The sequence below is a fragment of the Eublepharis macularius genome, chromosome 4, assembly GCF_028583425.1.
Source record: "Eublepharis macularius isolate TG4126 chromosome 4, MPM_Emac_v1.0, whole genome shotgun sequence".
In the NCBI taxonomy this organism is placed as follows: Eukaryota; Metazoa; Chordata; class Lepidosauria; order Squamata; family Eublepharidae; genus Eublepharis; species Eublepharis macularius.
Genome location: NC_072793.1, coordinates 155,457,588 through 155,484,823, shown reverse-complemented (window position 1 = coordinate 155,484,823; position 27,236 = coordinate 155,457,588). Strand labels below are relative to the sequence as shown.

Here is a 27,236-nt window from a genome sequence, read left to right as displayed (position 1 = left end):
GGCCATGTATGACACATGCAGCCCCCCCCCAGGGTCCATTGCTCTGATCTTCTCCTCTGGTGTAGTGGAACATCTTTGTATCCTCACCCTTTTTGAGACAGGCTGTGGAGGCTGCCTTGGTGATCTTCCAGATCTTGGTCATCAGGGACTCCTCAGGAAAAGCAGCTGAGGATGAGGCACTGCAGCGGGTGGACTCCATGTCCTTGAATGGGGCTGGGGGTGTCAGGGATAGAGGGAGGATTCTGGGACATGGTGTGCCATGGGCCTGTCCCACATGCTGCAGCTGATGAGGTCCCCAATGGGACCTGCTGTCTGCCCCTGGATATGGGCCCTCTGCCCATTTCAGCACACCCCTCCACCTTCTGGGACATTGAGAAAGAGTGGCTGGAGACCCAGTGCAAGGGGAGGAATACTTGGCCCTGGGTCAGCAGTGCTGGCTCACAGCTGCTCAGGGAGCAGCTTCAGGGCACTTCAAGTGACTAGTGGCTGTTGTAAGGGGCATGGCTGGCTAGCACATGTACATCAAGAAGCGGCTCATGGATCCATTGGTGGTGATCTGCAGCCTTGCTCCAGCCCCTGCCCCAGAAGCCAACCTCCTCCACTGGTGGCGATGATGGTGGCAGCAGTCATCCAGGGCTTCTCCTGAGGCCAGGCTCATCACAGTGGCCATCATGCTGAGAGGTGCCCTGCAAGTGACACTGGGCACCCCACGTTCCCTTTTCTCTCCCTGTGGCTCTTTCCTGGGGGTTCTGACCCACTGCAAAACACACGGCTTACTTTTGGATGAGCCTGTGTAGGATTGCTCCTGGTATGTGGGATGGTGGGGGCCCCTTCCCCCCTTTTCTGTTCTGCACTTCTGCTGCCTCTATTCTGTTTGCCAGAGGCCTGTGCCTTTAAGGGGCTGGGGTATGTGCCATAGGCTTGGCCTGGCAGTGCATGCCACATATTTCCCCACCCTTCTGCTCCTCTGCCCTGGGGTCAGGTCACTGTGGCTGCTTTTCTATGGTTAGTTGGTTCCCCCTGTCTGTCACTGCCACGCTTTTTCTCTCCTGTGACATCCTGTGAATGTGCCAGTGTGGTTGTTGGAGATGCCTACACAGTTGTGTCCAGTATGAGCCCACTGAAGTGCATTGTCCTAGTCCCTGGCCTGTGGGTTTGCTTTTAGGAACAGACCAGCAGGGTTGCTATGGTACTGGAGGCCAGCCAACTCTGCCTCACCAGCCCTCAGAATTGCATTGTTAAGTTTCTCTGCTGCATAATGGGTAAAAATGGACAATAGGAAGCACTTGTTCCTCTGAATAGATGAGCCATACTATCAGACTGGCAGCATTTGCCATTACCTATGTAACTAGTAAATCCCATTACAGAACATGTGGATTTCTGCCTCAGAGGCCATGTATTTAGAATGATACTATTTTAAGATGGGTAGATATCTGTCAGTTTGTTCCAATTTGCTTCCTAAATATTTATTGGCTGGATTATCAATGCCTCTCTGGATTTTGGTTGGTATTTGGGTCGCTCAAGTAAATTAGGTGGGGATTATTTTATTCATAGTTTATGTATTTGTTCTAAAAATATTTTGTAACCAGTTCTTTCTAATTTAATCTAATCTGTTCTGTTCAATCAGTAAATATCAGTGTTGCAAGAAAACTGCAGCAGAACAAGTAAAACAATCATTTGTCCCCACGTAGTAAATGACTGATTTCCTTATTCCGCATCAGAAAAACCGGCTTTTTCTCACTTCCTCCTCCATTTTTATTTGGCTCTTAACGTCTTTAGGAATATCCCGTTTCAATAATCTTACGGAGAACATTTATGGCATCCTTTTGGCATCTAGCTTTTGACTGTTCCCACCTTGATTTTCCAGTATCGAAAATACACAACTGGGAGTTCCCTATGTTGTGCCATACACCAGCAACTGTACGTGATATGACCTTCAGGTAGGTGTTGGTCATTGGAAAAGTTTCAGTTGAGAAAGGTACGTTTCCCAGATTCTGAATCATATTGGCACAGAGCCAGCCACTTTCTGCCTATAAAATAAGAGAGCGCGCTTGTGTCCTTAACTCGCCATCCAACCATGGACCAGATTTGTAAGTGAGCAACCTTCCTTAATGGAATAATTTCAGAAGGCTTCCTTTGGAAGTTCCTTTGGAACACCCAATCATTTGGATGATATTTAGAATGTAATTTCTTCAAGAGCAATCCACTATATTATGGTTATTAGCTTTATAGCTGTAAGACCATTTCAGGAATAAAATAACATTGTGGAAATCTCTTATGGAGGGTTACAAGAAGGTATTTGACAGCCTTCTGTTGGGAATGCTTAAGATACTGAATGATCAGTCTAAGGACAGGAAGTTGGACTGGGAGACCCATTGGGTATTCTGAATTATAATAATGACCTGCTCCCTTTTTTATTCAACCTTGTCTTCATCGTCATAAAAAGAGATTACCTCTGACATAGACAAAATAGACAAGAAATTTAGACAGAATGCTGTGTAATCTTGGCACAAGGTAAATATTAAGGATCAGCAGGGGATAAATCAAGAGGATTTAAAAGATTAGTTTGTTTGTACTAAAATGTACAAATTTTAGTACATTTAGTACATGTACATAGTACATGTAATTTTACTACATTTGATTTCATTGTGAGAACAGATGACAGATTGGTCAAATTGTCACACAGTTCTCAAAGTCACTTAGAAAAGAAAATGTGTAAACTGGATCCCTTTCCAGCTGCTGATCAGCTACACAGAAACTTCTTCCTTTGATGAAGTAAAGGGTTCCAAGATAATTTTGATAGTCTGAAAACCAGAGGTGAAAAATGTTTCACTCAAACTGATTGACCCCAAATCTCTTTTCATGACCCTTCTGTGTAATCTTTGCTAAGGCATTACTTTTCTTCTAGTACTTTTTCAGTTCCTGCTGCTGCTTGTGGCAGCCTCGTTTTCTAAAAATGCTGCTGTTCAACATGAGGGATGGATGAAGTGTTTTGATGATCCTGACTACGAGGAACTCATAAGACTTGCCAAAGATGGGCTGACAAAGACTTCTAAGCCAAAGACCATCGTAATTGTCGGGGCAGGAATTGGTGGACTCACTGCTGCTAAGCTATTAAAAGATGCTGGACATCAGGTAACTTTACTGACTGAGAGCCAAGCTAGAAGTGACGAATTACACTTGAATAGCAAGTGACAGACTCACATGTTTTCCTCCCTGTTCACTTGTGCTCCACTCGATCTCTATGTGATCAAGTGGAGCACAAGTGAACAGGGAGGAATACATGTGAGTCTGTTCACTTGCCATTCAAGTGTAATTCGTCACTTCTAGCTTGGCTCTGAGGGACAAGTCATGTGTACAAAGTCTTTGGGGCCATCCATTTCAGATGTGTGCCTGCAGTTTCCCACAGGGAACTCAAATCCCAGGAGCACATGGGCCTGATTCAGATTTAAAATTTTGTTTTGAAGTATTCTCCAGATTTTGTATGATTTCTTAAGTATTTGCCAAATATTGTGGGATGCTGTATGTAACCATTGATTATAATAATAATATAATAACATAATTTGTATGTAATTATTGATTATAATAATAACATAATAACATACTTTGTAAACCACTCTGAGTGGGCATTAAGTTGTCCTGAAAGGTGGTATATAATTCAAATGTTAGTATTGTTGTTATTTTGACAGATTGGATAGCTGACATTCAATAATGTTTAGTATTTTACAGTATTGACAGCCAATACAAGATGGCATGCAATTGGCTTTCAAATGTTCTGTCTCTAAGAAACAATTTTTGTATTGAATTGTGTGTCAAGGCTACCTATGTATTTACCATGGAACTACTCAGTAACACAGATGGAAAATCCATAGTGGTGGGGAAATTGTCTTTTGCTGAAGTTTATCCACCATGTCTAATTGTGTCACTGAAAAACCCATGCAAATTTCCAAAGCACTCAGAGTTGCTTGGAAAACTTTTTGGTTTACCCCTAGGTATAACTTGTTTGCTGTATTTGTTGATTGGTTAGCAATGGTATTTAACATGCAATAGTACTTGATAGAGGCATTAGCAATGACTTGCAATGGAAATTAATGTTGAACATCTTATAAGCTTTTGTAAACGAAACCTGCCAAAATTGCAAATATTAAGTGATGCCAAGAAATCTAAAGCATGGCCCAAGTAAACACAGCAAGCTTCTATGGCAGGTGAGAAATTGAACCGGGGCCTCCCAGATCCTAGTCAGGCATTCTGTCTCCTATACCACACTAGCATATAGATCCAGAGGATGCATCTGAAGAAGAGAACTGTGATTCTCGAAAGCTTATGCTACAATAAAGTTGGTTAGTCTTAAAGGTGCTACTGGACTCTTTTCTATTTTCACACCAGCATAGAGACACATTGCAGACTAAAAAGCAGCCTAAGCATCTTGTCTTATGCACATGCCTATATAGTTTGAAGCACGGAACCGGGAATTTGTCACTTGATGTTGTGGCATAACCTTGTATATTTCCAGCATAGCAATCTGTAGGGAAGCGCTGGAGTGAAGAGTAACAATGTGTTTGTTCTTAGGTTCAGATTCTGGAAGCCAGTGATCGTGTGGGTGGCAGGATAAAGACCTACCGAGAAGATGACTGGTATGTGGATCTAGGACCGATGCGTCTGCCCAAAGCCCAAAAGTAAGTAAGGAAAAAACCCATTCTATTAAAGTTCCATTCATGACATTGAAAGGCAAGAGGGGGGTGGGCAGGGAAGATGCTCATCTTCACAATTCACCACTAAATCCACTGCATATGATATAGAATATCATTAAATATTATCCACTAAGATTTCTTCTTCCACTACATCTCCAAGCTGCTTTTTAAACCTCCATCTGGGAATGCAGAGTATGTCCTCCTAGCTACCAAACATCAAGACTTGTTTCACAAAGATTAGCTGGCCAGTAGAAAGCAAACCAGAACAAAAGACCATCATAGTCCAGTAATACTGATTGGTCTGACACCCCCGGACGAAGACACAAGAACTGGGTTAATCTGGAGTACAATTTTTATACTTTTCTGATCTGCAGCAGAAGACCCACTTAACGCCTTTCCTTCCAGTTCCTAACTGGGACTTGGCTTAAGTTTTGATGATGCTGGTAGATTAACACTACAGTCCTAAGTACAGTTACACACTTCTAAGTCTATTGAAGTCAATGGACTTAGCAAGGTGTAACGTTGCTTCACAATAAATAAAATAACTCCCCTTTGGTTGACATTTCACAACATTAGCTGTTGTAACTCATCTTTCAGTGCCTACATACCTAGCAGCACAAGCAAATTGCCAAACCATCTTGGAGTTCTATAAGTGCTACCAGGTTAATATAAAGATCCCTCTCCATTTCTGCACTACCTAGTAGCTAGTTGGTTTGGATAATCACCCTGAACCATCCCAAAGGGTTGTTACCAATATGCCCTATGATAAACCCCTTTGAACCTGCATTGTTCTTCAGGACATAAAAAGCAAAATTAAAAAGACAGACTAAGGAAAATTCCTCCCTGCCACCCACCCACCCAACCAGCATACAGGAGGTGAAAAAAGGCCCAATTCCTCTTGCCAATCAGAGAATGGATCCCCCACCGCACCCCAAATCCCCACCTTATTAAACTGAGTTGTATGAGGCACTTGTTCTGATAGCCCTACCCAGAAAACTCATGTCCCATTCTTCTTAAAGCAAAAATACTATTCACCCATAAATGCAGGTGGCCAAGCAAACTTCTCAAAAAAACAAAGTACTAAAAGTAGATCTGCAGTAGGCTGTTTGAGCTCTCCTCAGTTTAGTTGTCTTTCTCCATGTATTGTGACAGATTGGTGTGATAATTGCATTTTGGAGGAAGCTGTACATTATTAGACATGTTGTATTGTTTCTCCTTCCTCCCCAGTCTACATGTACAGTGTATCACTCTCTATTTTTCTATATATGTATGTATATTTACAATAATTATGCATTATCTTGTCTTCTCATATACACAGGTTAAGTTACTGACTTGCAAGTCACATTCAGCTTTTATGTAATATCATATGTTAATGTTGCGTCTTTTAAAAAAGCCTCTCTCTTTTTTTCCTGTGTATTTTCCCAGACTTGTTCGTGAATTTCTTAAGAGATACAAAATCAAGTTAAACCCTTTTGTTCAGACGGATCAGAATGCCTGGTATTTCATTAGAAACCTGAGGCAAAAGGTGGCAGCTGTCAGTGCCAACTCTGAGCTGTTTGGATATCAGCTGAATCCAAGTGAGAGGGGAAAGTCAGCTGACCAGCTTTATGTGCAAACACTGGATAAGGTATGCATGTTATGTAGATGATAATAGTCCTTTTCAGATATTATAATCACATGCAGCAGAAGCCTCCCAACCACAGACACTGGGAGCGAATACAACCTGAGATTCTCCTGATATGCACAATCACCACATTGTGCAAACAGGGGCAACATATGTATTTACCAGCTTTGGTTCATGTGAACTGACCACTTGATTTTTTAGGGTTTGCATTCATGCACATTGAGGCTGTAGGCACATGATAAATATGTGTCTTGCCCTTGTTCACACAGCATGGCAACTGTACGTACTGGCAAAACCATAGGTAGCGTTGCATACATTCTTTTTATGAGTGGTAGTAACATCTGAAAAGGACTATTATGGTTGCCTCATCTGTAAACTTATATAATATTGGTGCTCTGCTTCACACATTAAAACATAATTCACTACAGATGTTATTTCCATATAAGGAAACTGCAATGCATGGATTGTCAAAAGCCATGGGGGGGGGGAATGCAAAAACACTACTAAGGGAATAAGTATTCATTTGGATCCTGTTGGAAAGCCTTTCTCTCCAGTGTGGATGCAAAGGTAGCTTACAACTTTCTCCTTTCTTCCACTCCATCCTAATGACAACCCTGTAAGGTAGATTAGGATGAGACTGCGTAACTGGCCCAAGGTTACCCAGCAATCTTCGTGACTGAGTGGAAATTCGAACAAGGATCTCCCTGATCCTAATTTGACACTGTAAACACTACACAACACTGGCATACACACAGCCAGTATGTATCAATTGATCATGGAATGATAGAACACCAACTCACTGTTGCTCTTATCTTTGAGAAATGAAGGAACATTTAATGAGGATAGTGTTTTATGTGTTTCTCTGTATTTTTCTGTTTCCTAAACAGCTAACAAAAAACTGCACACTTTTGAAGGAGAAATATGACTCCTATTCCACCAAGGTAAGAGAAGTAGCTTTAGTTTAGCCTTCAAATCAAATAAACTTTAATTTCCAGCACTCACCTTTAGGGAGTCCTCTCACCCACTCCCGGTGCCTACTCGATTACATCACTTCCAGGAGTGACATCATTATGCAGGCGACAGGAGTGCTCCTGCACTTTGTACCAGGCTGATTCTTAAAGAATCAGTCCATTTGGGACCCAAATTGGTCTGATGCTAAGCACAGGAGCACTCACGTGGCCTGAGCAATGATGTCACTCTTGGGAGTGACATTTTTGTGCTGTGCCAGGAACATGCCCTGGGAAGCTTGTTCCTGCCCTTTCCCCCCTGCTAGCCAAGTGAGTGGTGGTGGGGAGTGGAGGATGGGAGCAGGCCATCCCTCGCTCCCACCAGGGGATGGGCAACCCTACCTGGAAACAAATTGGAAGTTATTAGAAGTTATCGTGGGTGGCCATGCCTGGAATGATAGGTCTTCATGACCCACTCCAATCGGCACCCTGGCCTCAACATTATGTACCAACTAGGATTGCCAGGTCCCCTTACCCTCCCAGCATTTTTCTCATGCACACGCATACTCCTGGGTGGCATGATGATAGAAGTGACGTCTCGGAAGTGATATCTTTACACAGGCCTGGATGCATGTACACTTCGCAATGGGCCATTTTGGACTCCTCCAAACGGGCCCAATTTGGCCCATTTAGGAGCCCAAATCAGCCTGCTGCAAAGCACAGGAGCAGCCCCTCTCCCTCGCTCCCATCACCCAGTTGGTGGGAAGGCAGCCTGACTCACTTGGGTGCCCTTGCGGGCTCCATCACAGTGTCACAAACATGGCCACAGCATGCCAAGACTGGCTGCTAACAGGAGGCAGCTTCAGGCCAGGTGGCGTATCTCTGCTAGGGCTGATCGCTGCTGTGGGAGAACCATGCTGCTCGCTCTACCATCCATCTTCTTTCCCTTCCTTGATCGCTCTTGTTCGGCTACCTGCTCCTTCTTTTCTGTCCCAGAGTGTGCTGGGGTTGTCATGGTGCTCTATAGGAATTCAAGTCCATCAACCCAGCATACAGAGACAATGAGCTTTGTGAAAACTGGATGGCTGGACTACGAGCCCCCTGATGCTCCCTGAGCCGCCATCTTAGTGATTTCCTGGGAAATGTAGCCCCATTGAACAGGCTGGTGGAGGCTGAGGGTGGAGAATCGCCCTCTTTGGGGGGGGGGATCTGGTGAGCCTGCATCCTGTCCACATCCTCAGACTGAATAAGCTGAAAAGTAACCCAAAGATTTAGGCAAGTTAGCACCTGGGCACCATCTAACTCTGTTACTGCTGAGTGCCTCACAGTGCCTTCACCGTGCCCAGAACAAAATATCAAGAGAGTGCGGCCTGCACAGTGTGTGTGACTTGGCAATTATTATGTGAGACAGGCCCATAGTTGTCAAGGAAATCGTGAAGTCTGACTCTCTCTTGATAAGGCCTCCTTGGTATTAATGCTGAAGTTCCCCAGGACAACCAGGGGTCATCAATACCACTTCTGAGGCCACCTCTCCCAGCTCAGGCTGGGAGGCTGTTAGCGAGTTCACAAAATCACAGAATCACAGAGTTGGAAGGGTCCATACAGACCTTCTAGTCCAACCCCCTAACCAATGCAGGATGAGCCTAAAGCATCCCTGACAAATATTCATCCAGCCTCTTGAAAACTGCCAGTGAAGGGGAGCTCACCACCTCCCTAGGCAGCTGATTCCACCTTTGAACTACTCTGACCATGAAAAAGTTTTTCCTAATATCCATCTGGTACCTTCCTGCATGTAATTTAAGCCTGTTGCTTTGAGTCCTATCCTCTGCTGCCAACTGGAACAGCTCCTTGCCCTCCTCCAAATGACAGCCTTTCAAATATTTAAAGAGGGCAATCATGTCCCCCCTCAATCTCCTCTTCTCCAAACTAAACATTCCCAAGGCCCTCAGCCTTTCCTCGTAGGGCTCAGTCTCCATACTCCTGATCATTCTCATTGCTCTCTTCTGTACCCTTTCAATTTTGTCCACATACTTTTTGAAGTGAGGCCTCCAGAACTGCACACTGTACTCCAGGTGCGGCCTGACCAAGGCAGTATAGAGAGTGACTATGACCTCCTACGATTTCGATGCAATGGCCCTTTTGATACAACCCAAGACTGAGAGCCAAGCTACAAGTGACAAATTACACTTGCCTGGCAAGTGAACTGACTCACACGTGTATTCCTCCCTGTTCACTTGCCATTCACTTGCTCTCCACTTGGAGCACAAGTGAATGGCAAGTGAACAGGGAGGAATACATGTGAGTCTGTAATTTGTCACTTGTAGCTTGGCTCTGAGTTTGCCTTTTTTGCCACCACATCACACTGACTGCTCATATTTAGTTTACAGTCTACTTTTACCCCCAAGATCTCTTTTGCATACACTACGGGCCAAGCTACACATGATGAATGACACTTGAATGGCAAGTGTATTTCTCCCTGTTCACTTGCCCTCCACTCAATCCACTTGCCGTTCAAGTGTCATTCGTCATGTGTAGCTTGGCCCTACTGCCCAGAAGTATATCCCCCAGCCTGTATTTGTGCTTCACATTTTTGTGGCCCAGATGTAATACTGTGCACTTATCTATGTTGAATTGCATCCTGTTCACAACCGTCCACTTCTCCAGAGTATTCAGGTCTTGTTGAATTTTAACTCTATCTTCTTGGGTGTTTGCCACTCCTCTCAATTTGGTATCATCAGCAAATTTAATGAGTAGCCTGTTTACCCCTTCTTTCAGATCATTGATAAAATATTGAAAAGTACTGGGCCCAAAACCGAGTCCTGTGGCACTCCACTGGACACCTCCCTCCAATCTGATGAAATGCCACTGACCACCACTCTTTGGGTGTGGTCTTCTAACCAGTTTCCTATCCACCAAACTGCCCTATTGTCCAGTCCGCAGTCTTCCAGTTTACCTATTAGAATATCATGGGGAACTTTATCAAAAGCTTTACTGGTATCCAGATAAATCACGTCGACAGAGTTCCCATGATCCAGTAAGTTCGTCACTCGATCAAAGAAGGAAACTAGTTGGTCTGATAAGATCTGTTGGGGACAAAACCATGTTGACTTCCCCGGATCACTAAGCGGTCCTTCAGATGCTTACAGATCGACCCCTTTAAATCTGTTTTAATATCTTCCCAGCAACAGAAGTCAGACTGAACGGCCTGTAGTTTCCCTGGTCATCCTTCTTCCCTTCTTAAAGATTGGGATAACATTCGCTCTTCTCCAATCTTGTGGCACATCCCCAGTCCTCCAGGAGGCCTTGAAGATGATGGTCAATGATAGCTGTTAATGTTAATAAAATTATTAAAAATTAAAAGAAAAAAAAAGAAGAAGATGATGGTCAGAAGTTCTTCAAGTTCTCTAGAAAGTTCTTTGAGCACTCTTGGGTGCACACCATCCGGCCCAGGGAATTTGTATTAATCCAGTGCAGCCAGGTGCCTCTCCACAACCTCTCTGTCAATGTCAACTAGCCACCCCGGTGTCCTGTCATGTCTACTACCGTCTCTAGATGGGCTCAAGTTCTTCAGGGAGAAAACAGAGGCAAAAAATTAATCCTGTCTGTTTTTTCTCTGTCCTTCATCAAATATCCCCTTCCGCTCCCAACAGCGGTCCAATTGTCTCTTTTACCTTACGTTTGCTTCTCACATATCTGTAGAAGTTTTTATCATTGTAGCAAGCCTCCCTGGCCAGACCCAGCTCATACTGAGCTTGGCTTCTCTGATGGCTGAGGGTACCTAGTAACCCTCATATATTCCTCTTTAGAGGTCTGTCCTTCTCTCCATTTCCTGAACATTTCCTTTTTCTCCCTTAGCTTATTCTGGAGCACTCTGTTCATCCATATTGGTTTCTTGGAGCCCTTGCCATATTTCTGTCTTGCTGGAATAGTGAGGGCTTGAGCTTGCAAAAGCTCATGTTTGAGAAGAGCCCACCCTTCACTCGCTCCTTTCCCTTCCAGCACACTCCCCCATGGAATGACTCTCATCAAGCCTCTGAGTTCATTGAAGTCAGCCCTACGAAAATCTAACCTATGAGTCTGGCTACGAACTTCCCACCACAGCAACTGGAATTCAAGGAGGACATGGTCATTTCCCCCTAAGGTCCCCACCACCTTTACTCCATCTACCAATTCTTCCCTGTTGGTTAATATTGTCTAGTATGGCTGAGCCATATTAGACTTAATATTAATACCGAGACTTAATACTGACTTGAGCAGTAAACCAACAGAATTCCAATATTGTCTTGCAATCTCAACACGTGTACACAGTCTCAAAACCAAATGTGTCCTAAATGAGGCGTGTACTAAACCGAGTCTCTATAGAATGCAGCAACACCACCATTCCACCTCTAAACTCATCCAGCCTATTTTGATGCATTTATCCCAGGGAATCCTGACAGTTAGGAGATGTTAACCCCTCCCCAATCCCCAATCAAGTCTTGGTAATACATAATAGGTCAGCCTTCTCTGCGGTTTTTTGTGTGGCTAACTTTTCATTTAACAGCAAGATTTTGTAGCTCATCAGGTTGCTTATATAATCACTGACATCACCCTGACTGGAGGAACCACCAGAAGGGTCACTGCCCACAGATATTTGTGGCTTCTTCCTATTACCTAAACTGCTTTTCTCCAATTACCACATCTCCCCCTACTAGGATTACCATGTCCCCATTACCATTACCTACTAGGATTACCAAGCACCATTTTAGCAGCTGCAATTACGCTGCTACCTGAATTTTCCAGTACTTGGAAGAAGGTCTGACCCAAGATTTAAGGCATCACCCAAGGTCTCACCACATGAGACAAAATCCACTTGAATTACATGATAATTTGAGTGTATTTTGTAATTCAAGTGTATTTGAATGTAATTCAAGTGTAATTCAAGTGTATTTTGTCTCGTGTGGTTTGACACACACACACCCCAGTCTAGGGGTGTTTCTGGACCTCAGTCTATGGCTGGATAACCAGGTGGCAGCTATGGTCAGGATTGCCTTTTACCAGCTTCAACTGGTTTGCCTGCTGTTATCTTACCTGGGCAGGAAAAATCTGGTTACTGTGGTACATGCCCTGGTTACATCTTGATTAGATTACTGCAATGAGTTCTTCATTGGGCTGCCCTTGAAAAGCATTTGGAGACTTCAGTCAGTGCAGAATGCAGCAGCCAGGGTATTGACAGGAGTAGAGATGGGCACGAACAGCAATACGAACTGAAAAACCCATGAACAGCCCAATCTGCTGTTCGCGAACAAGCTGTTTGTGAGGCCCCATTCTAAATGAACATGTGGTCATTGCAAGCCTCGTTCATTGCTGTTTGTCAAGCCAGACAGTCTGGAACCTGCAATCAATTCCCTTGGCAACTTAGGCAGGGATTGTCTGAACTCTGTCTGAACTCCTGCTGTTGCCCTGGAAACCCCGATCTAAGCCCAATTTAGCTTGATAGGCAGGTCTTCCTTCCAAGTGTGGACTGGAGCTCCAAATTTCTTACAAGAGGAAAAGACCAGGGGGGAGGAGGGCTCTCAGCTCTGGCTTTCAGGGAGAAACAGCTGCTGTTAGAGAGACAGGGTGAGTGCATTGGAGCTTGAATTTTCTTTGTGTGTGGTGGGATAGGGATCTACCCCTTCAGGTTCCAGGGCTGCTGCCAGGCTCTGGGGCCAAGTTGTTATTTATTATTGGTACTTTTCCTGCTGCCTGCTCAGCTAGGGTTTCTGGGAGTGGTGCGGTAGGGATCTTGATGGCTGGAGGAGAGCCTGCTGGCCCCCACGAACAACAAACAATGAACATGTTCGTAAACAGGACCATGTTAGTTAATGTTCGTTGTTTGTTGTTTGTGGATGGCAACAAACAACTAACACCATGTTCATTTTTTTCTGTTCGTGGCCATGTCTAGACAGGAGTAGGTCATAAGGTCCATATCACTACAGTCCTGGCCTATTTACGCTGGCCCCCAATTTGTTCCTGGGTGTAATTCAAGGTACTGATGTTGATCTTCAAAACCCTTTATGGTTTGAGGTCAACATACCTGAAGTCTGCCTACTTGCAAATCAAACTGTCAGACCACTGTGGTCATCTTCAGTGGCCCTGCTTTGAGTGCCCCTGTTTTCTGAGATTAGGTGGGTGGTGACCCTGTAGAGGGCCTTCTCAGTCATGACACCAAAACTCTGGAACTCTCTCTGGGGAGATTCGTCTGTCATTTTTTGTTGTCATCTTCTGCCAGTGGGTGAAGGCTTCTTTGTTTTGTTTGGTGTTCCTTCAGTGATTCATCCTTCACACCCAAAGTTTTAATTGTTGTTTTAATATGGTTATATGTTTTTAGCTCTGGTTTAACTGTTTTAATGATGTGTTGTTGTTTTGGTTGGTTTGAATAATTATTTTATACTGTTTTATTATGCATGTTTTAATTTGTTAGCTGCCTAACAAAGTAGGTGGAGTAGGAAATCAAACCCAGTTCTCCAGATTAGAGTCCCGTGCTCTCAACCACTACACCATACTGGCTCTCAATGAGGGCAGAAAGGCAGAATGTAAATTCTGTTAAATAAATAAATGCTTTATCTTAAATATATTGTTTGTGGGTAATTAAAAAGTTGAAATACAAAAGTGAAAAAGAAAATATTTATACTTTTAACCAATTCCCCCTCCCTCCTCCCATTTCTTTATAGGAGTACCTAATTAAAGAAGGAAATCTGAGTAGGGGGGCAGTTGATATGATTGGTGACCTCTTGAATGAAGATGCTGGATTCCATGTTTCATTTCTTAACTCTGTCCAGGAATATGTGGTCTTTTCAGATGATGACAGGTAAGGGGAAGGGATTTTTGTGTTCTCATTATTGATGTTGGGTGAAAAATGTGATATATTTGGTGAGAGGATATTGTTTTATTAGATACCGAAGTGGCTGGTTTCTAAGCTTGGGAAGCCAAAAGCAGTGTGCATTCAGATAATAATTAATCAACATTTGAACTGAGTACATTTTGTTAATTGACCTCAAAAGAATAACTAATCCTAATGGCATTTCCTTTGACTTTCAGACTGTTTCTGTTTTCCTGGTAGCAAGGGGAAGGGGACGGATAGTAAAGGAAAATAGTGACTCATCAGATATATTTGTGCCTAAAAGGGACCAGAACATTTAGCCCAAGTTTGCACCAAATAACACAATCTCTGATTGACATTTTTGTGCATAGCATTTTATCAATCACTCTACCAGCTCACTGTCTTGGAGAGGGCTTGTTCTATATAATCGTGAGGTGAGGGGGGTGTTTGTTGGAGCAATCCCAGATATTGGGCACTAGCTTGATATTTTCAGGGAAAGAGGCAAATACTTGACTTGTAGAAAAGCAGACATGCTGCTCTTCTGCATGAGGAGCAGCTAAAGAATCAGAAATCTTACTGTGCTCCATTGCCTTCCTCTCAAAACAGAAAATCTGCCTATTTTGCAAAGTAGAGACTGAAATTAATCCTAAACCTAAAACCCTTGCTTGCCCTGAGCCTGAACTGGAACCAAAGTACAAGGCAATCGAGAGATTTAACATTTGAGTTTAGTAAGAAAAGGCTTCTCTGAACTAGTTTTTGGTAGGGTTCAGGTATGATTTGACTGCTTGGTTGAAATCAATGCAAACTTAAGGCTAATTGATTAATCACTGCAAAGACGGTATCAAAGCATCTGTATGAAATGTTTTCCAAAGATTTAACTAAATAAACATGCATCTCTGGCTATTTCCTTAACCATTTTGCTGAACAGTGAAAAGCTAAGTCTGGAGGGGGTTCCATTTCCTTCTGATACTTTCCATGCAATTTACAACAGAAATCCCTGTTTAAATGGTGCCACGGTTGTACTCCCTTCCTTTTGTACTTCTTTAATCCTTTTTGAGGTGAGACTAGACATGGCCACGAACAAAAAAAAAACCCCGAACCATGAGGTTCGTGGGTTTTCACGAACCAGGAACCATGAATTGGCATGGAACTGGGGCCAGTTACGAGCCAGTTCGTGGTTCGTGGGGTTTAAATGCCCCTTTCTGGCTGCTTAGCAGTGGCAGGGAAAGGGACATTTAACAGTTTAAAGGGCCGTTTCCTGCCTTTCAAGCGGCAGATCCCTTTAAACTATCAGCTGGCAGGCAGCAGGGGGGATTCCCCCCTCGCCTCCTGCTGGCTGATAGTTTAAAGGGACCTCCTGATGGCAGGGCCCTTTATTTATTTATTTATTAAAATATTTTATTGATTTTCCATAAAGATAGGAATAGGAAAGGGGAGATTGGGAAGAAAAGGTAGGGGAAAAATACAAAAAAAATCATTGAGTCTGCTTACATCAACATTCTAGTTCTCCATACATCATATTTTATCCTAGCAAATATTCAGCTGTGGTTACTGGTAACAAATTACAATACTGCCTTTGTATATTTGATACGTTTTAGTCTCTATATTTATTTTTAATCCAGTTGTAGAAGGGAATCCATGAAACAGAAAAGTCTTCTTCCATTTGTCCTTTCATTAATATATTTAACTTGTCCATTTCCACGATTTCCATTATCTTCATTATTAATTTCTCTTGAGGAGGTATTATTTGATGTTTCCAAAAAAACGCTAATAAAATTCTGGCCGCTGTTACTACATGGATTGTGAAGTACTTCTGTTCTTTGTTCATATCTGGCATACAGTTTAACAAAAATGTCTCTGGTTTGAAGGGAATTGAAGGCTATAGGATAGTTTGTAACAATATGTGCACCATTGTCCAAAATCTATGCACCTCTTTACAGGTCGACCACACATGAAAAAACGTCCCTGTATGTTTCCCACATTTCCAACAGTTATTTGACACGTTTTTATACATTTTAGCCGGTCTATCTGGTGTTAGAGACCATCTATAAAACATTTTATATAAATTCTCTTTAAATGCAACAGACTTGGTTATTTTAACATTCACTTTACATATCTTATTCCGTTGTACTGGGTCAATACTGTATCCTAAGTTCTGTACCCATAAATTTTTACATTTTTCCACCTCCTCCTTCATCTTCATTTGCTTTAAAAATAGGTACATTTTCTTAATCAATTTTTCATCTGAATCACATAACAGTCTTTCAAAATCCTTTTGTTCTAAGTAAAAACCTCCTGCTTTTTTATCTTTATTATATCTAGATTCTATCTGAGCTCTGGACCACCAGTCTGGGTTAATACCTTGTCTCTGTAATTCCTCTTTTGTTTTTAACACTCCTTTATCATCCAAGAGTTCTTTATATCTAATAATATTATCTGGGGAAAATACGTTTGGCTGAGTAAACACTTCTAGTGAGGAAACCCACTGCGGGATCTTGGAATATATTAGCAGTACAGTTCCTTCCCATGTTGTTATGAGAGATTTTCTTATCAAGTGATTTTTAAAATATTTATGTCCAGTTGTTTTTCCGTACCATATAAATGCATGCCATCCTAACTGTAAATCATGACCTTCAAGGGCTAAAAGTCTTTGATTTCCCAGAAAGATCCACTCCCTCATCCAAACTAGGCAGCATGCTTTATGATAAATTTCCAGTCAGGTAGAGCAAAGACCTCATTCTCTTTCAAGACTTGAAGCCTTTTCAGTTTAATTCTTGGTTTCTTTCCTTGCCAAATAAATTTAGATGTAGTTTTATTTAGTTCTTCAAAAACAGTTTGTTAATACAAATGGGGATGGTTTGATAAAGAAATATTATACATGGTAATATATTCATTTTGATGGTTGCAATCCTTCCCATCAGCAAAAGTTGTAATCCTTTCCACCTCTCCAAATCTCTTAATTTCTTGGAGCAGTTCATATAATTGTCTCATTAACAAACTGCATTTAGAAGTTAAATATATCCCTAGATATTTTACTTTCTTTTCTAGCTGGAATCCTGTCAATCTGATAAGTTCCAACTTTTGCTGTGTAGTCATATTTTTAGTTATCAGTTGTTTTTTTGATAATTAATCTTCATTCCTGCCATCCAACCATATTCCTTTACATGTTGCATTAATTGCTCTATTGAGCCCAGTGGTTCTTCTAGTATAAATAGCAGGTCATCTGCAAATGATTGTAGTTTGCATTTATGTCTTTTAACAGATGCTCCTTTTATTACAGGGTCTTCTCTTATAGTTCTTGCCAATATTTCCTGCATTAAAATGAATATTAGTGGTGAGAACGGGCAGCCTTGTCTTGTCCCTTTTTCTATCGATATTGGCTCTGTCAGATCATCATTAATAATTGAACTGTCCAAACCCCATGCCCCACCACCCACACACACACCCCAGCCCCCCAGCCCCAGCCCCACACTTACCTTCCCCTGAAGCATGCAGTGTCCTTCCTCTCCTCTCGCAAGGGGCGGCAAGGCCATTTTCGGCCTCCTCCACTGCTCTGTGTGCCCGCAAAGGGATGGAGGAGGCCAAAAATGGCCTTGCTGCCCTTCAAATGGCCGCCAAACCTTGCTGCTCCTCAAATGGCCAGGAGGATGGGGATAGGGATGGGGTTTGTGGGCTCTTTAAAGGGCCCTGCCACTTGCAAGTGGCAAGTCCCTTTAAACTATCAGCTGGCAGGCAGCGAGGGGGGAATCCCCCCTTGCCGCCTGCCAGCTGATAGTTTAAAGGGACTTGCTTGCAACTGGCAGGAAAAGTTTAAATGGCCATTTCCTCGGGGAAATGGCCATTTAAACTGCCCGTCTCTGAAACCAATACGACCGAAACGAACCAGTAACCCGTTCGTGGAAGTTCATGGAAAAGAGCTTCCACAAACCACTGGTTCACGAACCACGAACCAGGCTGGTTTGTGGGGGGGTTGGGGTTGTATTTAGAGGTGGGCACAAACAGGAAAAACAAACAAACATGATGTTTGTTGTTCATTGCTATCCACAAACAGGAAATCACGAACAACCATGAACATGACCCTGTTCACAAACATGTTCATGGTTGGCTGTTCGTGGGAGGGAGGGGGGGAGACTCTGAAGGGAAGAAGGTTTCCCATGCCATTTGCAAATGGTGGTGTGGGGAACCTCCTTCCCTTCAAAGTCTCCCAGCTGGCTAGAGGGAGGGGGGAGACTCTGAAGGGAAGAAGGTTCCCCATGCCATTTTCAAATGGCGTGGGGAAACTCCATCCCTTCAAAGTCTCCCTCCTTCCAGCTGGCTGGAGGGAGGGGGAAGACTTTGTCAGGAAACCCCTGACAAGCAGCTGAGTTGGGGGTGAAGTGCCCCTCTCCCTGCTGCTGTGACGCAGCAGGGAGAAAGGCATTTCGCCATGGCAGGCTGCACTCAGCCGCTTGTCAGGGGGTTTCATGACAAGCAGCGGAGTGGAGGATTTAAATGTCTCTCTTCCTGTGCTGTGCAGCAAAAGGGAGAGGGAAATTTAAACCCTGGCAGGCTGCAATCAGCCCTTGTCAGGGTTTTCCCTGACAAGCGGCTGAGTCGGGGGTGAAGTGCCCCTGGGCTTAGACTGGGGTTTGCAGGGCAAGAGGAGTTTAGACAGAGTTCAGAAAGTCTGTGCCTACTCTTGCCAAGGGCTTTGATTGAAAGTCGCCGGACTGTCTGGCTTGATGAATGGCTGATGAACACCATGAACAGGGCTTGGAACGAACACATGTTTGTCATGAACAGCTTGCTCAAGAACAGTTGATCGGGCTGTTCGTGGCTTTTTTTTGTTCGTATTGTTGTTCATGCTCACCTCTAGTCATATTCAGGTTTGTGCCCATCTTTAGGTGAGACATGACTGCCAGAAATGTAATGTCTGAAAACGTTTCTTTGGGTGGGACAGAAGCCTTGTGTTCTTCTTCTTCCTGGCCATTCCAAGCCTCCTAGTGTACAATTTTTAAAATGACAGTGGATTCTCTTACCAATCAATTAGCATTGAGTCCAAAGTTCAAAGCTGGAGAAATAATGGATATTTGAAACAGAAAAGGAAACATCCTGAACTTTTTAGTTCAAGGCACTTGACATTTTGTTTTCTGATACTCAAAGTGACAAAAATTGAAAATACTCAAGTAAAGATCAGCTGTTTCTTACAGACATATCTTTGCTGGGTGCAAAAGGCATTGCTTTATAAAACTTAAAATATGTAGCAATTTTCTTTTGATTCCACAAAGGGTATAATAGTAACATAATAATGCAGATTGTTTGCTTGAAGCAACTTGCAATTATTTTCCTTGACTAGAATACAGCTTATCTCAAACCAAAATCATGTTGGCAAGAGATCAACTTTATATGGGAATATGACAGGCTGACATTAAATGCAGATCCGCATATGATATGCTGATGTTGTTCAGTCTTCTTAATGTAATCCAGTAACTACAGCTATTTCATTCTATTTGTGACTTTATACAGGAAATATAAACATTGATTATAACATTTTGCTTTGATGGGGGGATTTGTTCTATGCGTTAATTTGTTCATTGTTTTCCAATTCTCTTCCTTTTTCCTGTCTTGATCGCTTAAGTTTTGAGGAAATCACAGGTGGGTTCGACCAACTTCCCAAGAGTTTCTTCAATGAAATGCCTGGGATAGTACGATTTAACTCCACTGTAGAGAAGGTTATTCAATCAAGCAAGAAAGTAAAGGTGTCATTCCGCCAGTTGGACAAACCTGACTTGACATCTCTGACTGCAGACTATGTCCTTGTCACAGCTACAGCAAAAGCCACACGACTCATCAAGTTCCTTCCTCCTCTTTCCCCTACGAAGGCACATGCTCTGCGTTCCTTTCATTATGGAAGTGCCACTAAAATTGCCTTGGCTTGCACTGAGAAATTCTGGGAGAAAGATGGGATTCAGGGTGGGAAATCTGTCACAGATCGGCCAACTCGAATTATCTACTACCCAAATCATGACTTCCCCAATGGACTAGGGGTGCTCCTAGTTTCTTATACTTGGAACGATGATGCTGACTTTTTTGTTCCCCTCAGTGAGGAAAAGTGCATTGATGTGGTCATGGATGACCTGGCAGAAGTCCACCAAGTGTCCAAAGAATATCTCAAATCTATTTGCACTAAGCATGTGATACAGAGATGGGCCCTAGACAAGTTTTCAATGGCAGCATTTGCTTCTCCTACACCATACCAGTTTAGCCACTTTTCCAAGAGTTTATCTAAGAATGAAGGGAAGGTTTACTTTGCAGGAGAACACACAGCCCATCCTCATGGCTGGATCGACACAGCAATGAAATCTGCTCTTAGGGCAGCTAGTAGTATTCACCATGGTACCAACTGCATATTGCCCCAGTTATAATAGCAACCCTAGATGATGTCTAATCTTCATGAAAAATAATGTTTTGTTACCCTATTGACATGGATCTCAGCCTGCCATGTATTTGTGGCACTAGGTGCCTTATTATTATTATATTATTATAAAAACTTTTTAAATGAAGGCCCTTTCTCTTTGAAGTCACCTCCCTGAAGTACTGCACAAAGTTCCATCTCTTCTGAGCTTCCATAATGGATGCAAGAGAGAATTCAATTACTTTATTGCTCTGACTTCTGGAACGGCAGCAGTAAGAGTCAGTTTTGTCTGGCGAGAGCTCCTCAAGACATAGCTGATCTGCCCCATCTGGAGGAGTCCAGAGGCTTTTGGACTCCTAGGGGGACTTTGGAGAAGACCCCTGAAGCTTTGGATGCTATTTGGAGAGAGGTCCTTGGATGCAGATGAGAATAATCTCTCCGAAACAAATCCTTCAGCTCAAGATGGAAGCAGAGCCATCATGGCAACTAGCTGTTAGCCTCCAGCAAGCCACACTATCTCTCTCTGCAAGGACTTTCTGCTTTCAACTGCTACTGACATCCTCCTCTGCTAGATGTGTGAGTTTCATTAATTATTCATGAATTGTTTGGGAAATTGACTTTATGGCTTAATTAGTAGACAACTCAAAATTACTGACTGGGAAAAAGAAGACATCGAGATTTCAATATCGTTAACTAGAAAATATTTCTACTTAGAAGTGTCATGGATAAAAGTTAAATATGGAAAATAATTTGATGAGGGGATTGTTAATACAACAACTAATTGAAAATTGCTGCTGCCTGTTATGATTTATGATCTTATGATCCTCTCTGTGCCTGCCTCTGCTGTTTTCTGTTCCAAGATAGCAACTCTATAAACAAGAACTGTGTATGCAGAGCTGGCCCTGACCAATATTAAATTTACCAGATTGGATTTATGGTCATCTGCTGACATCTACTGGAGAAAGAGTGATGATGGAGATGCTACAAATAAATAGAACTGAGCTACAAGATTCTGTACAGCGAACTATACAATTAGTTATGAATCAAGTAAACAACACATTGGATCAAGTTATGAATCAAGTTAAAAATGTGAAAATGGGAATTGTAGAGCTGAAGGTTATAATGAATGACAAGCAATCCCAGCCTGTTGAAATCCAAGAGGTAGCAGATTTGAAACAGGGGACTGGTACACAAAGATATAAAGTAATAGCTTGTCAACAGAAACTTAAATGGAAATATGAAAAAGAATGGAAGGTAGAAAGATCAACAAATAAGCAAAGACTACAAAAGGGACCCAGAAAACAAGGTAAATATATGAAGAAGAGGACAGAGTAGGACAGTACCTGTTTAAGGATTTGAAGAAATCAACTTTTAAAATCTACCTATCAAGGAAAAAAATCAAAAATCAAACTGAAGGCATATTGGAAAAAAAGGGGGGGGGAAGAGTACAGCCAAGACATCCAGCTCTGTAAACATTAAGTTTGCTGGAATGATGACAACTGATAGCTGAACTTGAGGTCTTGAAAATGGTTAAATATATACTTATGGAATATGATAAAGATGGGATTTAGAAAGATTTTGAAAATTAATTGAAAGAATTCTATCCTTTTGATAGGGAAAAGTGGTAAAATTGATATAGGGTGGTACAGTATAATAATAATAATAATTTGTGTGATATGCTTTGGATGAAATGATAAAAAGAAAAATGTATCTACACTAAGATAAAGAATGAAAAAGGTAAAAGAATATAAGATTAAGTACTCTGAAAAAGTAAACTAGGAAAAAGATACAGGACCATGGAATAAAAGATAGAAAACTAAGATAATTATTAGCATGTTAAATGTAAATGAGCACTTTTAAAAAAAAGGTTTTAGGGAGGTTACAATATGTTTAAATAAATTGATGTAAAATGTGTAAGACTCTTTCAAGTAAAGGTTAGAAAAAATGCAAATTATATAATAAGTTCGTAATAGAAGGAGTAATTGTTTAAGGCTCCAGACAATTTTCTAAGGTTTTATATAGCGGTTAGATAATATTAGATCATATATATATTAGGTTATATTATTATATAGACGCCTATATTTTTCAAGAGGGATGTGTTGGTTACTGAAGATTTTCCCAAATGAAGATAATAAAGACTATGAGAGACGGAGGAGATTGCTGGATGGTAGAAACTACTGTATTACTGGAATGATAACAAATATGAATAATAATGATGAATCTATTTGATAAAATATAAAAGGAACTATATGTGTTATCATAAACACTATAATGTACTTAATAAGAATACTGAAAGATATATTAGATGCTATTGTGAGCAGATCATTATGGAAACATTCTTCCCTTCTTCCCTTTTTACCCTATCCCCATTCCCTCAATCTACCCCCCCATAACTTGCTATGTTTCTTTTCAATATCTGTGATTTGTACTCAAAAACCAATAAAAAACTAATTAAAAAATTACTTTATTGGTCTGAGTCTTAGCTTGCTGTGTGTTTATGGGGTCTATCTAATTTTTAGCAGCCAAGAATGGGTCAATACAACTTTCTTATTCATATTTTCAAATTTGCTCATAATGATTGACAGACAGCAATCAAGAATCCTCCCTTGTTGACTGTTCTTGATCCAGACTTTGCATGCAGCCATTTTATTTCTTTTGACTTTTGTAAATGCATATTTTAAAGGGAGGAGAACATACATACCCCAGCTTCACCATGGTCAAATCCACATTCACCCATTACCCGCATGTTTATCGGATATCTTCCGTTTGCCTCCAATCCATGATTTTTTCCCTCTTCATTCACATTCCTGCTTCCAATCCGTCTTTCTCGCGCATCCCTCCGGTCACACAGCTGCTCAAAAACCGCTTTTTTGGGAGGGACCTTTTTTCCCCGCCCATTTTTTTAATTTTTTTGAGCACACTTTTCCGTTATTTCGATCTTGCCTTATAAAGAAACATCATTGAAGATAATGATGCCTCTCTTTCCCCCACTGACAGCACTGATGGCTCTCTCCCGTTTCTTTTTTGGAAATTTGGAAGCATGTGGGAAGCTTTCGTGGACATTTCCTATGCAGGACAGTTCAGTGCCTGAATTTTACTGAAGTTTCACTTCCTAGGAGTGTCATTATTTTGATATTTCGTAATTTCGATATTACAGTAATATAAAATAAAAAAAATAAAAAACAGTTTAAAAGGAAGTTTCGCGAGTCTGTTCTGAGGATGGATTCACCCCAAAATGATTTTTCAAACTACCAGATTTGATTCAGAAACAGCATAATCAATAAATCCAATGCTATGAAGTCAAAAATAATCTTTTGCAGACTACGGAGCACTTGCAAGTTGAATCAGCCAATAGGAACTCTCGGAACGAAAAGAGTTAAAAAGCGATATTTTGGAAGTCTGCCGGACATCTTCAAAATATGCAACGAAGCGTCAGCTGCCTCACGAGATTATTATTGACTTTTCATCTAAGAAGACTCAGGACACCATCTTATATAATTCGTATAATGTGGACTTGGACTTTCTGGATAACAAGGTTAAGATATTGAAGGACGTTCCATTTCTAGGTCGGAAAAGAAGATTCAAATACAAAAGGTTTGCAGCTCTTCTGAGGAAGCGTGAAATAAAATACAAATGGTTATTTCTGGAAGGCATCTGATTCAGTTATAAAGATCAAGCCTACAAGATAACATCAGACGCACAACTGAGGGACTTTGTATTTAATCATCAAGAGTTTCAGCAAGGAGAAGATCCAGAATCTGAAGGGGGGAGGGGGGAGGGGGGAGGAGGCAGTGAACGCAGCTACTATAGCTGTCCAGAGAGAGCTGCGACCGAGACGCGGGGGGGGGGGGGAGAAGACCTGATCCTGACTGTAGTTTGTATTTTATAAGGTCTACCAATCTAATGGCATATTAGAAAGTTTAACTTTAAATAACTGTATTATGAAGGGAATGCAAGACTTGTAGTTGTAGTTGTAGTGTGTGTTTTTTATATGTTGTTCTTTTCTTTTCCCCCTGTTCTCCCTTTTTCCCTTTTGTAGTTTTTTGAGTTTAGTAATTAAAAAATCAAAATCAAAAAAGGAACTCTCGGAACGGCCGGAGAGACAGGAAGGGGGGTGGTTTTTAAAAAAAAACATGTAAATTGCGCATTGGCCCGTTCACGGCCACCGTGAAACTCCCGTTGAAAACCTGTGACCACATATTCGGGAGAAATGCAAATGAAATGTGTCTGTTTAATGAGGTAATGTGACCGGCACTCGGGATTGCGTGGGGAATGCGGGGAACATGCGACTTAGAATGAGTAATGTGGATTTGACTCATGTCAGAGTACATCTGTGGAAACAATACTAACACTGGTTTAAAAAGAAATAAAAATCCATTTCTTCACATTTATGATAGCATAATAACACTGATACATTATCACCAAAACACTCACGTAATAAATATTCCGCCTAAACAAGTACTACGTTGGTGGTTTAATTGTTGTGGGAGGTGTAAGATATTTGCTGTTAATCTTATAACTAACGAAGTAAGACACACACAGACAAGACTGCGTTCACCTTCTATTCAGTAACAAAAACACTAAGTAAAACATGACTGTAGATTCACTTAGACACATTAATATGTACAATAAGCATAGTGCTGGGTCTAGGGTTGCTGAGGGTCCTTCCTTAGCAGGGTATAAGGCCATAGAGTCCACCCTCCAAAGCAGCAGTTTCTCCACGGGAACTGATTTCTGTTGTCGGCAGATGTGTTGTAATTCTGGGAGATCTCCAGTGCCAACCCAGAGTCTGCCAACTCTAGTTGGGTCTGACTGTACAAAACTTCTTCCCAATGTAATATTCCAATTAAATCTGAAATTAATTGGTTGACTGTTGTATATGTGAGCCCACCCCCATCTAACAACACATCGTTTTGCTTATGTATAGACTAGCACCCAAGTCTGTTGTAAAAACAACGGGTTCTAGAAAACGGCACTCCTTCCTGTGCCATGTCTGTGGAGAGCTGCAGGTGGACAGGACCAGTGGGGAGGCCTCCCTCTCACAGGACCCCCTGGCACAGGACTCAGGCTGGAGGAAGAGATGGAGGCTGGCTGGCTGCCACTGCCTCACCAACTCCTCCTTTTAAAATTTTATTTATTTAATAAAAATACAACATGGTATCAAGATTGATAACTGCTCAAAACAAAAAGACTGACAATAACAGAATAAAGTACATGTCCAAACTACTGAATCCATAGAAACCCTCAGCATTACTAAATAAACATTTAAAGCTCTATGTATTGTCAAAGACTTTCACGGCCGGAGAACAATGGTTGTTGTGGATTTTCCGGGCTGTATAGCCGTGGTCTTGGCATTGTAGTTCCTGATGTTTCACCAGCAGCTGTGACTGGCATCTTCAGAGGTGTAGCACCAAAAGACAGAGATCTCTGTGTCACTGACTGTGTAGCACCAAAAGACAGAGATCTCTCAGTGTCACTGACTGTGTAGCACGAAAAGACAGAGATCTCTCAGTGTCACGAGAGATCTCTCAGTGTCACGAGAGATCTCTGTCTTTTGGTGCTACACAGTCAGTGACACTGAGAGATCTCTGTCTTTTGGTGCTACACAGTCAGTGACACAGAGATCTCTGTCTTTTGGTGCTACACCTCTGAAGATGCCAGTCACAGCTGCTGGCGAAACTGACTATGACACTGAGAGATCTCTGTCTTTTGGTGCTACACAGTCAGTGACACAGAGATCTCTGTCTTTTGGTGCTACACCTCTGAAGATGCCAGTCACAGCTGCTGGCGAAACTGACTATGACACTGAGAGATCTCTGTCTTTTGGTGCTACACCTCTGAAGATGCTAGTCACAGCTGCTGGCGAAACATCAGGAACTACAATGCCAAGACCATGGCTATACAGCCCGGAAAATCCACAACAACCATTTAAAGCTCTCATGCATCAAGAAAACACCAGATGTCGGAAGTATAGATTTGCTGGAACCATGTCTTGTTCAGCAAGATATTCCACCACTAGGAGCCAAAATTCTTGGAAACACTTTTGATATGTTTCCAAATTTGACATAGTTGTACTACTCATAATTCTGCTATGAAAAAAATGTTCCCACAGGCTAATATGCAACATATGTAGTGCCAGGCCCTGTTTCTCCTTCCATTTCTTTTGCAATTGCAATTCTAGCCAACTCCTCCTGAGAACTTCCCTGTGTGCTGCATCTGGAAGCCGCATCGGGTCCCCCCCCCCCACCAGCCTCAGTGAGTCTCTCCTTCTGGGAACACCAGTGGGCCTGCAGGGACAGAGGGGGGCCAGGAAGGGCTGAGCTTCACCAGGCTTTTCGCAGCTGAGCGTGGCTATCCAGATGGAGGGAGGGGGAGGAGCCTGGGCGCCAAGCTCCAGACGCCTGCTGGTGCGGCTTTGGTCCGGGGGCCCTCCCTCCTGGTCTCTGCTCAGCCTCTGCTGGCTCAAGGGCCTGAAGTGCTGCTGTGGCTGCCATCATGCTCCTGGCCCGTGTGGGGTCATGGCTGGGCCTTTCTGTTGTGCCCAGGCCTCCAGAGAACTGCACCAGGCCTTCCCATTGCTGTGGCATTCTCCTTGGGGCCTCCAGAGGGCAGCAATGAGGCACCAGGCCTTCCCAGGCCTCCAGAGAGTTGTGCTGGGCAGCTCCAAGCACATGAGTGTGCCTGCATGGGGTGGGGGGGAGACACACGGTTTCCCTTTTATTTCTTAGGATTTTTA

The 27,236-nt window shown here is 42.4% G+C and overlaps 1 protein-coding gene across 1 annotated transcript; it reads left to right on the top strand.

Annotated features, from left to right (window-relative positions):
* The first annotated feature begins 2,078 nt into the window (after positions 1-2,078).
* Positions 2,079-22,962, top strand: LOC129329228 (L-amino-acid oxidase-like). Its single transcript, XM_054978692.1, has 7 exons — positions 2,079-2,090; positions 2,909-3,135; positions 4,570-4,676; positions 6,117-6,318; positions 7,203-7,256; positions 13,958-14,094; positions 19,724-22,962. The coding sequence occupies exons 2-7, from the start codon at positions 2,983-2,985 to the stop codon at positions 20,508-20,510; spliced, it is 1,440 nt and encodes a 479-aa protein (XP_054834667.1). The 5' UTR covers positions 2,079-2,090; positions 2,909-2,982; the 3' UTR covers positions 20,511-22,962.
* Positions 22,963-27,236: the final 4,274 nt, after the last annotated feature.